The 14,046-nt window shown below is 37.2% G+C and overlaps 1 protein-coding gene across 1 annotated transcript in view; it reads right to left on the bottom strand.

The window, feature by feature from the left end:
- Positions 1-1,276: 1,276 nt before the first annotated feature.
- Positions 1,277-14,046, bottom strand: part of LOC139128562 (tyrosine kinase receptor Cad96Ca-like) — a 66,716-nt gene continuing 53,946 nt past the window's right edge. The window contains exons 8-14 of the mRNA XM_070694320.1: positions 12,134-12,247; positions 11,575-11,756; positions 6,882-7,004; positions 6,476-6,587; positions 5,173-5,269; positions 4,557-4,659; positions 1,277-4,259 (exon numbers count right to left, since the gene is read on the bottom strand). Of these exons, the coding sequence (XP_070550421.1) occupies positions 4,176-4,259; positions 4,557-4,659; positions 5,173-5,269; positions 6,476-6,587; positions 6,882-7,004; positions 11,575-11,756; positions 12,134-12,247 (815 nt within the window). The 3' untranslated portion in view covers positions 1,277-4,175. The remainder of the gene's footprint in view (positions 4,260-4,556; positions 4,660-5,172; positions 5,270-6,475; positions 6,588-6,881; positions 7,005-11,574; positions 11,757-12,133; positions 12,248-14,046) is intronic.

Below are 14,046 nucleotides of genomic sequence, written 5' to 3'. Positions count from 1 at the left end.
CCATGAATATGTCATCCCTTGCCGGACTAAATCTATCACCACTGTCCAAAGTTTGACATTCATAAGCCTGTTATATCTACGATTAATCTAGAAGTTTACACGCTTCAAAACTCCAAGGGACTGAACATCGTACAATGCATTGTGTTGAAGTTATGGTTAAACGATGGATTTATTTTGGAATAATATATAACGTCTGTGGGGGCAATGGAAGTGGAGAGAGAGCAAACAGACAGGCAGACAGACAGACAGGCAGGCAGACAGACAGACAGACAGACAGATAGATACAGATGCAAACAAAAATGATGTAAGCAACCTACATGACAAAATAATCTCATAGTATGATTGATGCTTTGTTGCATAATTTGAATAAAGTATTGTAAACTCTTTAACATCTTTTAGTGAAATTTGATCTAACTTTTGCACTTCGATAATAAGAATGCTTACTTATACATAATATAATAATATCTCCCTAATCTTACGTAATCTTCCATACTGAGCAAATGCTTATGGTACTTCCGAATGGCAGGTCATCTAAAGAACCATTCGAAGGAAACAGCTATATGATTAGTTTTCAACGTTGGCTTAATGTCAACATTATGACACTGTTTTCAAAGAGTTTAAGAGCCTAGCAAACGCAGACACACAGACACACAGACTCAGGCACTATATCAATCTCTCTCTCTCTCTCTCTCTCTCTCTCTCTCTCTCTCTCTCTCTCTCTCTCTCTCTCTCTCTCTCTCTCTCTATATATATATATATATATATATATATATATAAGAAACTGTAGGAATTCAGGTGATCCCCAGTGGAGCGTGGAGTGGGGTGAAGATAGAAGAAACTTGGGTTGAAACACACTACCACACCTGGTTGTTAGGTTCCAAACGTATTTATTATACCTCAAACACAACGTTTCGCTCTAAATTTAGAGCTTCTTCAGGTGTTTTCTACAATAAAAAGTACGAACATGAAAATTACAATGGTTGAATTGTGTAGGAAAACGAGCAATGTAAAGTTATAAGTCTGTAAAAATCTGGAAATGTACATGAATGACAGGAGAGACTAAAAATTACAATGGTTGAATTTTATAGAAAAACGAGCAATGTTGACTATGAGGAAAGCCCATCTTGATCGATGGCAACTTTCAAGCTTGTCTATACCGGGATATAAAGACTGTGCAGTATCAACGAAGTCTGAACGTCTCGTGTAGTCAATACACTTAAGATCCCCTGGTACCTCGCAGCAAGCCAAGACGAGTAAACGAAACAAACTCTCCATAAAAACGAATAGTAACAATTTTATTATAAAAACGTTGTTAAGTAGACAGGATTGATGAAATTCGCCTTTTCAAATTGGTACTACACTTAGAAATAATACTACATTAGATGACACTGGCATGCATTTGTATTGTTTGACCTTTTCTCGTAAACAAAAAGTGTTACATCATTTTACTTCTTAAAAACTTAAAGGTGCAAAAATACAAGATTGTAAATGGGAAAAAGAAACTGATTTTCACGTCAGATAATACTCCTTGATATTTAGGCTGCATTCACAAACACCTCTGGAGGGGAAGCGGGAGATTCCAGGGGGACTTGAAAATTTTTCAACATGTCAGGGGAATCTGAAAAAATGGACATTGCAAAGGGGGACTTGAAAATTTATTGAATACCAAATTCCGTTTTCAAATACCTTCTGGCAGTTTTATTTCCTGCCACTTCCCCTCCAGAGGTGTTTGTAAATGCAGCCTTATGACCAAGAACTTTGCTGTTGCGTGGTGTAACAGAACCGTTATTGTATGATAACAGATTTAATTTATATTTGCTTTTTAAGTTACCTTTAACTGTAAATGTATAATCTGAAAAGGTCATGTGATCGTAAACTTCTAAACTTCAGGCACATAATAACAGCGAGAAACACATAATGCTCGAACAGAATCCGACACAAATATGGAAAATGTGCCATAGAGATTCTAGAAAAGGGTAAATTATATCATACTGGATACAAATCTCGCAGAATAAAATATTTTCTGAACAGGAATCCATCACTGAAATATCGACACCCAGGCACCGTCAAAACCGCTCCCCACACGGCGGTTGTTAGAGGGGATGCGAATTACTGCCAGTGAAAATGATTGACTCCGATGATGTCATACCAGCAGGGAAGATTACGACTATTACAGCTGTACACTGTATTAAGGTTATCATAGAAACATGGATACCGTAAGGGAAGGGCAGCTTAATTTTAGACATGACGCTTTGTTTTGGTAGATTTGTAGAAGTCTAACCCTCCCTTTCTCTCATAAGTTGTAGGTGAATTCATATTCTATGCTATCCGTTCTTGTTAATCCAGTGAAAATACTAATCAAAACATTTTAAATCCTGTACGACCTTATGCTTCAAACTCAGCATAATAAAATGTCACCATTTATAATATGGACTTCGTTCGGTCCGTAGGGCTTGGTCAGGTCGGCTTAGCATAGTCTCCGTTGTTTTAAAGTCGAGGGAGGGTCCCTGCCCTAAGAGACACCCTGGGCTAGCGAAGGTGCATTATGGAGTGAAGACACACTCTCAAAACTTGGTAAGACATATCACTGACGAGCAAAAAAGTTCAAAACACAGCTACATTTGAGTAAGGCCAGGTAAATATTCATTGCAGGCAGTTCTACAATTGCAATGTGTAAAAGAAAGATTACCTTGCAGTAATACTTTATGATCCATTTTTGATATCTCGTCAGTTCAGCTTTTAGGGGGCGCTATACATAAAAACAGTGAATTTGCTCAAAATCACTTTTTTGCAGAGAATCGTTTAATTTTGTGTAATTTATCAGCCAAATAGAAAAACAATGGTTAAGTTCACCTTGTAGTTTATCAAGCAATCGTAAGTTGAATGTGAAAAAAGTGTTAATTTATGCCAATTTATGTGAACCATCCTATTGGCTTCTCCTTTCTCCAAATTTCAAGATTTCAAAACAATGTAACTCCGGTCTGGTTTTTTAAATTTTCTGAAATTTTCATATTATGTTCTTTGAATAATATTCGAAAAACTGACTATTTTGCTCGGCAATAAAGTTCTAACGTTTAGAAAAAGATCCATTTTAATTTTGCTTACCATGATATTAATCACGTTTTTTGTGTGGCAGTCTTTCAACCCCTACATACCATTTAAAAATGAGGATAGATAATGCAAAATACAAGTTTTTTTTCTGCGTATCCTCTTTTTTCAAGTGAAATATTAAATTCAATAAACTAGTATCAAGTTTTTAACTTAAAGTTATTCTTATCATTATTACGAAAATTAAGGTTTTCTATCCTAAATGTATATCAACTATTGCTAACATGCTAATTTTTGAATTTTCTGCTTGTTTGAAAATATATAGTATAAGGGGATTTCCTTTTCATTTTGATGAGAAATATTGGTTTGAAAAACCTGTGTTGGCAACGTGCAGCTCCACCTCACAAAAAAAATTAAGACACGTATGACTATTTCTATGGAGAAATCGAAGAATGCAATATGCACACGAGGACATTAAATGGCATAGTAAAGTGATGATTACAAAACTATCGCCATAGTATAAAGTATCGATCAACTTAGAGTCCAAATGCTAAAGTACAAACACTTTTTTCGATTTTCCAGTTTAAATGTGTTGTAAATTAAGTCACGATGTAACATCAACCCAATGGCAAAAGAAACAAAATAGAGAAAACGTGCCATAATGAGAGTTTCAAATACTGTTGACGTGCCTCAGACAAGACATGTCGTTAATGGCGAAAGGAATGATGTTGGACGAACAAGACCATTTACAATGCAAATTCTTCGACTTTCAGGTTGATCGAATACACGTGAGATTAAAGTTCTTAATGTTGATTTAATACATTTACTCCTCGACACCGCACTCCAAAGACAGTGACATAGAGAGCACGGTCGCTTCCAGCGACTTTGGTATGCGTTGTACACTATGGTAATCCGTATGAAATCATGACGAAACATATTACTAGTCAACAACTGCATACTGACATGCAAACACGTGATCACTGAATTCTAAACTCTCACAAAGTGTTTCAGATCACATCAATGAAACATAGCGATTGTCAGGAACCGGTGTATATTTGTAAATTGCAAACGATTGAAAGAACAGAATATCAGCTCATGAAAATGGTAGAAATTTTTCGGAGGTTAATTCACATCTTTTCACCATGCGGCCATTCTTCAACCGGTATATTGACGTAAAGGTGACTTTCAAAATCGTCCAACTTCAAATGTACCTGCAGAAAAAATGTAAGTTTACGTTGTGATGGTAATATTTAACACTAGATAAATAGGTAAAAATGAATGTTTGCTTTCATTACTGTTTGGTTTTCTTCTCGCGACTGTAACGACAATTTCGTTTCATGGAGAATATAACAATTAGTCATACGACCGAATCTCAAAATTGTACTTAAAAGGTAAAATATTGCAAAACTTAAAGATTATGATATTGCGAGCCTTTTTCAAAAGCCAAACAAGGAACACAAAATAGCTGGTCTTGCTTGCACACTGACACAAAAACTGATGAACATTACCGTTGATGTCTTATTGATCAGTTTTTCCACTTTGACACAAAGTTCCGAAAATGTGGGCCTCGCGTGGGCTTGGTCATACCAACATTGGCGCATAATTCTGTAACTGAATGTAATGTAAAGCAAACTATTTAAAATTCCTGGAAGACAAAAGAAGCATTTGGAAAGCGACTTTTTCTTAACAAACGTTTTGTATCATTTTATCACATCAAAGTTATCTTCTCTTCAAGTGAATATAATGGCATAGAATTACCGCTGAATAATGTCCAACACTATGACTGCCTATGTACCAATGAACAATTATAACGAGTCGGCTGGTTATGCACACAGAAAAACTGTAAACTTAAAAGACTTTGCCGCCGAACGGTACATATTTTTCAAACAAATTTAATCAAATAATAAAAAGGGAGAAACGCCAAAGCCTATTAATTTTAACCGGCACTTACGACCTCACAAATAATTGTGATAATCACTATGATTTTAGATTCACTTTTGATGATGACCCGAAAAATATCAAAAGTTTGTCATCGTGATAAACTCCACTAGTGTGTTTACATGACATAGATAGAAGATTTTAGAATATCCGGAGTAGTTAAAACAACGAACGCTTGTGACTTACATTTCTTCGCTGCAGTGCCGTGGTTTTGGCATCCTTTTACCGCCTCTCAACATGTTAATAACTTGATTGGACGACAGTGCAGCATATGGTGTTGACCCTGTAAATTTGTGCAAAATGCTTTAAGGCAGTATGCACCTCGAAAATGAAAGACTTAAACTTTTGCTCAAACTTTCGTTAATGAAACTTTCAGCCATTCTCTTACTAAATGAAGAATGAAAATCGGGGGTCACCGTGCAAATTTTGGTACTAGGGAAACAAATAACCCAAGATCTACAAATATATAAAATTCAAAATGGCCGCCATCCCTGTGTTAACTCTATGAAGAAAAAATAATACTTTCGATTTTTGAAAAACAAAGCCGGTGAAAAGTTTTCTTATACCAATAGCTTTTAAATGAACCTCCACAAGTGGTATATCAGAAGAGAATTGTAAAACTTTGAGAGTCCGAATATCTGTCCCCGAGGCGCGATCTACCTTAAACATGAATATTTAAAGCTTCGTAAGATGTGACGTTGTAGTTTTTAAAGATTTGAGTCTTGTTTGTATCATACAATCAAATTTTCTTTTTGGCTCCCAAAATTATGCAGATATGCCATGCACTCATTTTGAAAACATGGCCTTTAAGTCTTGTATTCTAACATACGTAAGGTGGATAATAAAATGTGGCTGTTTTCGTTGATAAAATAGCGAAAACATCATCGGGTGTTAAATATAATTTACCTGTAATTGATATCGTGTTAATGTAATATTGTCCTGAACTACCAGTCGAATAATTCTCTGTGAATGATGTACCAAGAAATGTAACTAATTTGCTCAAGGATTGATAATCCTTCGAAGTAAAAGGCTAAGGTTTGGGATTTTGCTCCAATGTATTTCGGCCAGCCTCCGTTAAAGATCCATTAGCTGTAACTTTGGTCATTTTTTAAATTTTGTTTGTTCTGTGTATCATCTGCAGTTTCTGGTTTGAATACCTGAACCATGGAGAAATTCCTAATATTTAGCTCATAAATATACCCTATATGAGTATAATCTGCATTGTTATTGTTTAAATTTTGTATTCAGGTCCGGACTAGAATACATTTATTAACAATAACAATGGTCATTTCACATATACAGGCTGTGTTGGCAAGCAGGACACCGGGCATTGTCATGATGATCGGATTATAGTAAAATTCTGTAGTTGATACATTGAAACAGCTTAGTGAAAAATAAATCAAAAGTTACAGCTAATGTCCCTTTAAAGTGTTTGGTTTTCTGTTCAATATCATATGAGTAGGATAGTCACGAATATAAGTAAGCTCACCAAGAGTAACAATTTCCCATAGCACAATTCCGTAGGACCATACGTCACTCTTCGTCGTGTAAATTGAGCTTATGAGGGACTCCAAAGCCATCCATCGTAACGGCAAACGACCCTTAAAACGTCATTAAACATGCAGCTTTTAAAGCTATTTGTATTTGGAAGTCCATTAATCATTTGACTTTATTTGACTTTCTTTCATTGAGCTGAGTCAATCATAATAGACTGTTTTGTTGAAATCAGTGACGATCATGCGGAACATCATGCAGAAAGAGTGCAAGAGAATGACAGCAACGATTATTGAACTCAGTATCATACATTTTTGTAATGATTGTAGAGTACATAATAGTGTGTAAAACAACAAGCAAATTTCCAAGTGAGTAAAACTGTTTATATGAAATTTCAGCACCTGTGACATTCGTTCGTATACACAGAATCCGCTAACGTCCCGGGCTAAACCAAAATCTGATATTTTGCAACACTTGTTTTCGTCCAGAAGGATGTTTCTTGTCGCCAGATCCCTGTGGATACACTAGTAAACATAAATTCATGTTAATACAACGTGGATACTGACAATACTAGCTTTAACTTATTGCCTTGAGTGTTTTTCCTCGAATATGAAACGACAAAACAGGTGTGATGAAAAATGTCATGCCGTGTTTTCGATTTTTTTCTTAAATCATCTTTTCGTCCGACGTTTTTCTCAACTTTTCACAACATACTCAACTTCATTGGTACTTTGATGTTATAAGGGACATTATCGTTGTCTTTTGACATTTTTTTAACTTTTTCGGTGACTCAAATCCCCAGTCAAATCAATAGGATCTTCACATGGTGACAATATACTTCATGGATATGTAAAAACCACCATCTTGCTCTTTACGACAAGCTTCAATATGTGTAAGGGCGTCCGCGCGAATTGAACCAACCTCCATGTTTGAACCTCAGTATATAAGGGGTGGCCCATTTGATTTCTGGGAGGAGGCTGTAGGAAATGGGTGTGGTGACACGTTTTTTACACTCCCCGCAGCAAATTTATTCCCTAGAGGTTGCTTCAAAGCAATTTTTGACTAGTAGAATTAAGGCATTTTTTTCAAAATAAAAAATGATTCAACCGCATCTTGTAAAATCGAGCCGTTTTTAACATTTTATTGTGTGGAAATATCCCATGTCTTCACATATCCAATTTATGCAACCTTTCCAATGTTACTGGCTGATGTAAGCACATGACTTGTCAAAAATCAAGAGGGTGCTGAATGGTTTGAGTACTGCTGCAAACCGCTGCCTTCTCTTGGGCTTTCCTTCAACCCTTCATAGTAGGTCCACAGACTACGTGTCAAAATCTTGCAGGTATAATGAGTCCTGTTATTAATAAAGTGTTACCACTTTACAATGAAATTTATTTGTTTATTGATTTCAATCTCTTTTGTGGACTTGACAAACATTCTCACGTTAATTCCAAAACTTGCAGTATTGCATTTATAACATTGCAGTCGGGGAGTGCAGCAGCAGAATACAAAACCACATTCATTTACGGTCCCTCTGTATACACTGTCACTCCACACAGAAGGACCGTGATTCATGCTGCTGAGAAGAGGTTTCCGCTTCTGTAGATCATTCAAAAATGCCGCCGTAGGCGGCAGCTGCAAAGACATTATAATTCTGTTTTCAAAGATTCTTTTTCCAGACCACTGAATGCTGGTCTTCCACCCAAGGGTGCATCACAGCAAATTGTTTTGCAGCCTTCCTAGAAGCAATTTGTTCTCTTTCCTTCTGCAGGTACAATTTTTTATTTTGCAGGCAACAATTTGTTTTCGAAAATCCTCCATCCCCCCCACCCGAAATCATATGGGCCACCCCTAACGAACATTACGCATACTACTTTACATCAACCGTCAACCTAGAGCTGGAACGTGAGCGGCTTGTGACCTTCATACTAACATCAGCACAATGGACATCGAGGAGACCAGGCATAAACAAATACAAGTCTTAAAATTTACTGTGAAATAGTGAAACTAAACAGGGCATTTGCTTGTAAGTTTGATTTCACAATAGAATGACTCGGACTGTAAAACAAAAATAAATCGACGGGTCCATAATAAAACTAAACGATGCATACGATTGCTGTGTTGATAGTGTAACAGGTACAGAGTAATACATTTTATTTGCATTTCATCCTAAGCAAATCTTGATTCACCTAACTCTTCGTCGACTTTTAAGATTTTTAGGGCATTTTCTTGCCATTCCGTTGTTTTTTCAAACACGACAGGATCACTTGTTGACCTTGGAAACATCGCACTCGGGCGGTGCAGTGCACGGTGTAGCGTCAGTGACATCATTATGTTACCGCGCCGGGTACCCCCGATCCAAAAATGCTCACGATGTGAATTTCCTCTCGGCACACAAGATCGCTTCGAATGCTATTGAAAGAGGGACTTCTCAGTGCATTGTGTAATTATTTGTATCAGTTGAATGGCATTTCGCACCAAAAGTAAGTACATCGCGATGATAGAGACTTGAGACGGCAGCAGTCGCCCTAGTGGCACTGACTAGCTGAGTGACAGTGACGGCGCTTTATCGAAATCAAATACCGCTAAACAAACACAAACAAAGATTACAGGAATTCGGTCGTGATTAAAGGGATATAGTCGTCGGAACTGCGCCTGTGCAAGATTCTTGTTTACAAACAATGTATTTCGTGCACGATATCAAGATGCACCTCATCATCATAGCTGCAACATTTAAATTATACGATGATAGATTATGACAGACATGTTTTAACTTTCATCAATCACCATTGTGCCTTGGATACATTGTTGCCATGGGTCGTATGGGTCCCATACGACCTTTGAGCGCAGTTCCGACGACTTCGTCCGTTTAATCGTTGCCGTGAAAACCGTAAAATTCATGCTTCGAACACGAACATATCGTTTATCGCTACAATTTTGCGTTCGTACGGTTGCAAACACAGAACTGTATACATTCCCTGAGACATGTATCCTGTACTGTCACTGCAGAACATTTTTGTTCGGTCGAAACTAGGGGTCAAACATAGAGTCTGGCTAGAGTGAAACACTTTTATCGGGCCGAAGTCCTTTATCTCACCGTTGTTTCATTTAGATCTACCTTAGAACAAATGAGGAAATCTTAGTATAGGAGTACTGTCTCTGGATTGAGACAGTATCGTATGACGTATTCACGAGAGGACCGGGAAAGTATATTAGGAACTTTGCAACCCGATGTCGATGCGCTCCAAGTTCTAAGGCGCATTTGATATTATTTCAACGACCGATGTCCGCGAATCTGACCAGCGCTCTTCCAGACCTGAGCACGCTTTCGTATCGATGCATTGGCTTGCGGTCGACCACGATTCAGACCAGAGAGGTGAGACCGATTGGTATCTAGTTTGAGTAGAGGAGTAGTCGTTTCGCAGTTACTGGTGGTCACCCTAAAATTGACACGTCAGTCGCCAAAGTATGTTACTTCAATTTTGCGATCACCTCGCTCAACACTAAGATTACAGTCTGCTGAAGTTTATTCTTACATTTTACTCTGTTTTAACATTTCTATGCCCACAGGCTTTAGGCAAGTCAACAAGGAGGTAAAACGAGACGAAAATTTCCGCAATTAGGCCCTGTCTTCGGCTTCACGACTGTTGCAGCTTGTATAGGCATTTGGGCATTTGAAATTCCCATTTCAAAAACGTTCTCTGTTGCAGCAAAGCAGGATTGTCATCATGGTCTGCATGAAAATCTGTCCATCAAAATGTAACCGGAGCAAACTACATCGGCAGTAGGGAATCCTGAAACTGCAACACTGCGCCCTCCACCTTTCACGTTGTGCATTTTTTTCTCACGGGGATACTTGCATAGCGGTTAGAACAACGGTTTGGTCAACGCTTGTTAACTCTGGGGTTATAACCAGTCCTTTTTTAACCCGTGATCCGAGGATTTTCTGTACAGTGTAGGCAAACGGGATGAAAGTTGTCTATGGTCGACCGTTTGTAAAGATCTTTCAATAAGTCGAACAACATCATAAACTGCTCGTTTGCAACAATATTACTGAAAAAGGGTTAACAGATGGCGATAATGTCCCTTTAAGGTGAAGGGCGACGAATTCGGACGCGCACACGATTTAGAACGTTTCTGCGCAGATTTAACTCCAGCCTGCCGCAAATGGGTTATTTTGTAGTGCATGTATTTAAAATCACCTGTCATTGTTGAAATTGCGCTTTTACCTAATGTTTTGACCCAGTCTCTTAAAAATACATGTGACCTATAACCTTGTCATATTTTGACCCCCCTAGGAAGCGTGGTTTTATTCAATATGAGCGAAATATTAACATTTCTCTCCCATTTATATGGCGCAAATTATCCATTCACCTGGAGATACTGTAAAAAGTAGCATGGTAACACCCTTTTATTAAAAGTGTAAACTAAATGGTATTATGTCAGGAGTTTATTCGCCAAGTTTAGTCAAAATGACACCATTCAAAGCAACAGGAAGAGAAAGAAAGTATGAAAATATGTAGTGATATAATTTCGATATCGTCATTTTGTAATCGATACTTATGTTAAAATTTCTTCACACACATCATGAAAACTATTAATTCGATAGATATGGATCTTAAGTATTGGTATTTATTAAAATTAACTCATTTGCTAAGCGTTTTACAATTGCTTTCTTTAGTTTAAGTAAATTATATCATTTTTATTCATTTCTAACGGCGCCATTTTAACGTCCGTTTCCATGGAAACGAGCGAGGTGACCCCCATTTTTATTTCATTTTTGCACTTGCACAACTTCCAAGAATATTTGTGCAAAGTTTCAAGAAAATGACACCACAACTTAATTTTGACGTAATTCGTAGTACTTCCCTTTAAAGAAATACGACTGTGTTTACTCACATGGTCATTATATTTACTTATTTCTGTAATACTTGTGAAGGACGTATACTTTGATATAATTATACATGCACAAAAACCTCAAATGGTTAGTTATGAAACAAAATGTGAATGTTAATTTCACAAGATTATTCTCTATGCTTATGATTTATCATGCATATGCAAAAACAGTCATCGTTCGGTTACATTATGAAGTACCTGTTTTGATGAAATAAAAGACATTCCTCTAGCGATTTGCCATGCAAACTGAAGGAGATCGACTGCTGTCATGTTACGGCTGTTTGGATGAAGATTTTGATAAAGTCCTGGTGATCTGTTGCCCAGAAGATAATCCTGTAAACTACCATTCTGTACCAACTCAACTACAATATAAATAGGATCTGAAACAAATATAGAAGAAAGGTGATACTTTTAGAAAAGACGATATTAGTTTTATAAAACATAAGACGAATGCCGGTATATAGAAATGCACCTATAATAAAAAATAGAGTTTTGAAAGATGCCGACAACATTTACGTAGAAAGGTAAAATTCGATTGAAAAGTATCGGCATAAGGCATATTCTGATAACATTATTTGGCACAAGCAGTTACAAATGTTTAGACTTTCGACTATAGACAAATGTTATTGCTAAGTCTGGTTTAAACAATAAAGGCTAGTTGTTGACAGTGACGAAATATATTAGAAACGTACAATAAAATTGTATTTTCTTTACAAACTAGGCGAATACTTTGCCGTATATAACATAAAATTACTACCTCTCTTCGTACAACATCCAAGTAACTTGACCACATTAGGATGACTAGCATTTAATGATAGCATAATCGCTAATTCGCGTAAGAGATCCCGTCGATCTTCTGCAGATGCATTATCTGATTTTAAGGAAATAAGAATGCGGTCATAATATTACATTGGAAGAACATTGTCTAAAAACTTTCAACTGATGTCAGAGATGTATAGTGCAATTGTATTTAATTTAATCCACTTAAGGTAAATGCTACCACCTATAGCTCTACCAGGATTTGCCTGCAGCCTAATCAAAACATAAGATAAAAGGTATTACGATACTAAGAAAGAGAGAACCAAAAACGAACAAAGTGTGAATCTACACACAAATCACAGGAGGGCGGTGTTTTTTTTTCCAAAATGACACTGCGCGAAATATAGTGACTCTTCAAAAGTGCTAACCAGGTTTCCTGTTTAGGATGTTTACCCTCTTTAAATAAAATTTAAAAAAAAAATAAAATAAAAATCGTGTCAAAATGCGGACACATGCGGACACATCACGGTATCGACAAAACTTCGTGTAATAACCCCTTTATCATGCATAAATGCTTTGGTTGTGACTATATTCCTACGGACGTTCCGAAATTAGCGACGAAATCGATTGAAATCGGTTTTACGTGCTCCTCGCTGTATTCATAGAAAGTTGGTTGCTAAGGAGAGATGGCAACCGTATTCGCTTCATGATATTATCCCGCTTGTTGGCCATTTTACTTCAAGGGAGGGTTTTTTAAGCGAACAATTTAAATATTAAGATGTCGACACAAGTTTTCACGATTTGGAGAAGGTTTGTTTAAGTTTAGAATGGCGATGGATATCAAACATAGGTTAAGTGTGTAAATTGATTGTGTTTTCGTGTTTTGAATCCCAACCTAATCCCCTCGCGAAAGTTTTGAGGCCCGCCAAAATCGGGGCAAAATACTCGCACTGCATCAGCTTTCGATTTCAAGCTCGATAACGTAGGAACAGCGGAGAGTATAGAGCAAACAGCTGTGCGATATCTATGAATGCAAACTGAATATAGCAGCCGTGCCGGTCAGTTTACCTCCAAGAACTGTACATGTCCTTAGAAGTCTAATATGCCGAATTTATCACCTTAGAAAGGAATTTGTGAGAGGAATAGGGAAAACGTTAAGTGAGTACACTATATAGAGTGTTAACTCGTTCATTTTAATTTTGTTATTGCACGAATAAAACATTTCAAAAGTGTTTACACCGTCTACTTGTATATTTTCGTTACGGCTTGGTTGCCTAAATAGAACTGAACTTCTTTTAACAACCTAAGCGAAAGTTTGACTTTCTCCAGTGTCTTACTTTGTATCCGCAACCCGCACCGGACACCATCATGACTTTTGAATCTCACTGTACAAATCGGAAATATAATACGTGCAACTTCTCTATCGCGAGTATTTCAGTGAGGTTGGAATTTTGTAGCTCATTTATGGCTGTAGAGAATGTAATTCACCACCGAGATACTTAAAGTCGTCAACAGGAAACTTGTCGTATATCGGTTCTATCATGATGCACTGTCGACCGGGACCGTAATCTTCAGCAGCGTAGACTAGACGACATAAAAGGGCTGCACCGCATGGGACTGGCCGTAAACGATGACAAGTGTCGGTCACTATACGTACAAATTTCAATGCGTTTGTTTGTATGTTTTTGGTACAACTGTACTTGTACCCAAGTGCAATACCAATGAACTTACTGCAAACAACAAAATTTGGACCGTAATTATCAGTGACGTTTTGGAGTGTCATATCCTATTCGCTCAACTGTTTTATGTACGTATGAACATACCAGAGAAGGTCAAGCGTAGGCGTAGCTGTAAGTAGTTCGGTACATTGAAAATATAATTTGTGTTTTAACATGTAAAATAAGGGTCCAT

The sequence above is a fragment of the Ptychodera flava genome, unplaced genomic scaffold (assembly GCF_041260155.1).
Source record: "Ptychodera flava strain L36383 unplaced genomic scaffold, AS_Pfla_20210202 Scaffold_59__1_contigs__length_806204_pilon, whole genome shotgun sequence".
NCBI classification, from domain to species: Eukaryota; Metazoa; Hemichordata; class Enteropneusta; family Ptychoderidae; genus Ptychodera; species Ptychodera flava.
This window is presented reverse-complemented; position numbering and strand designations above follow the sequence as displayed.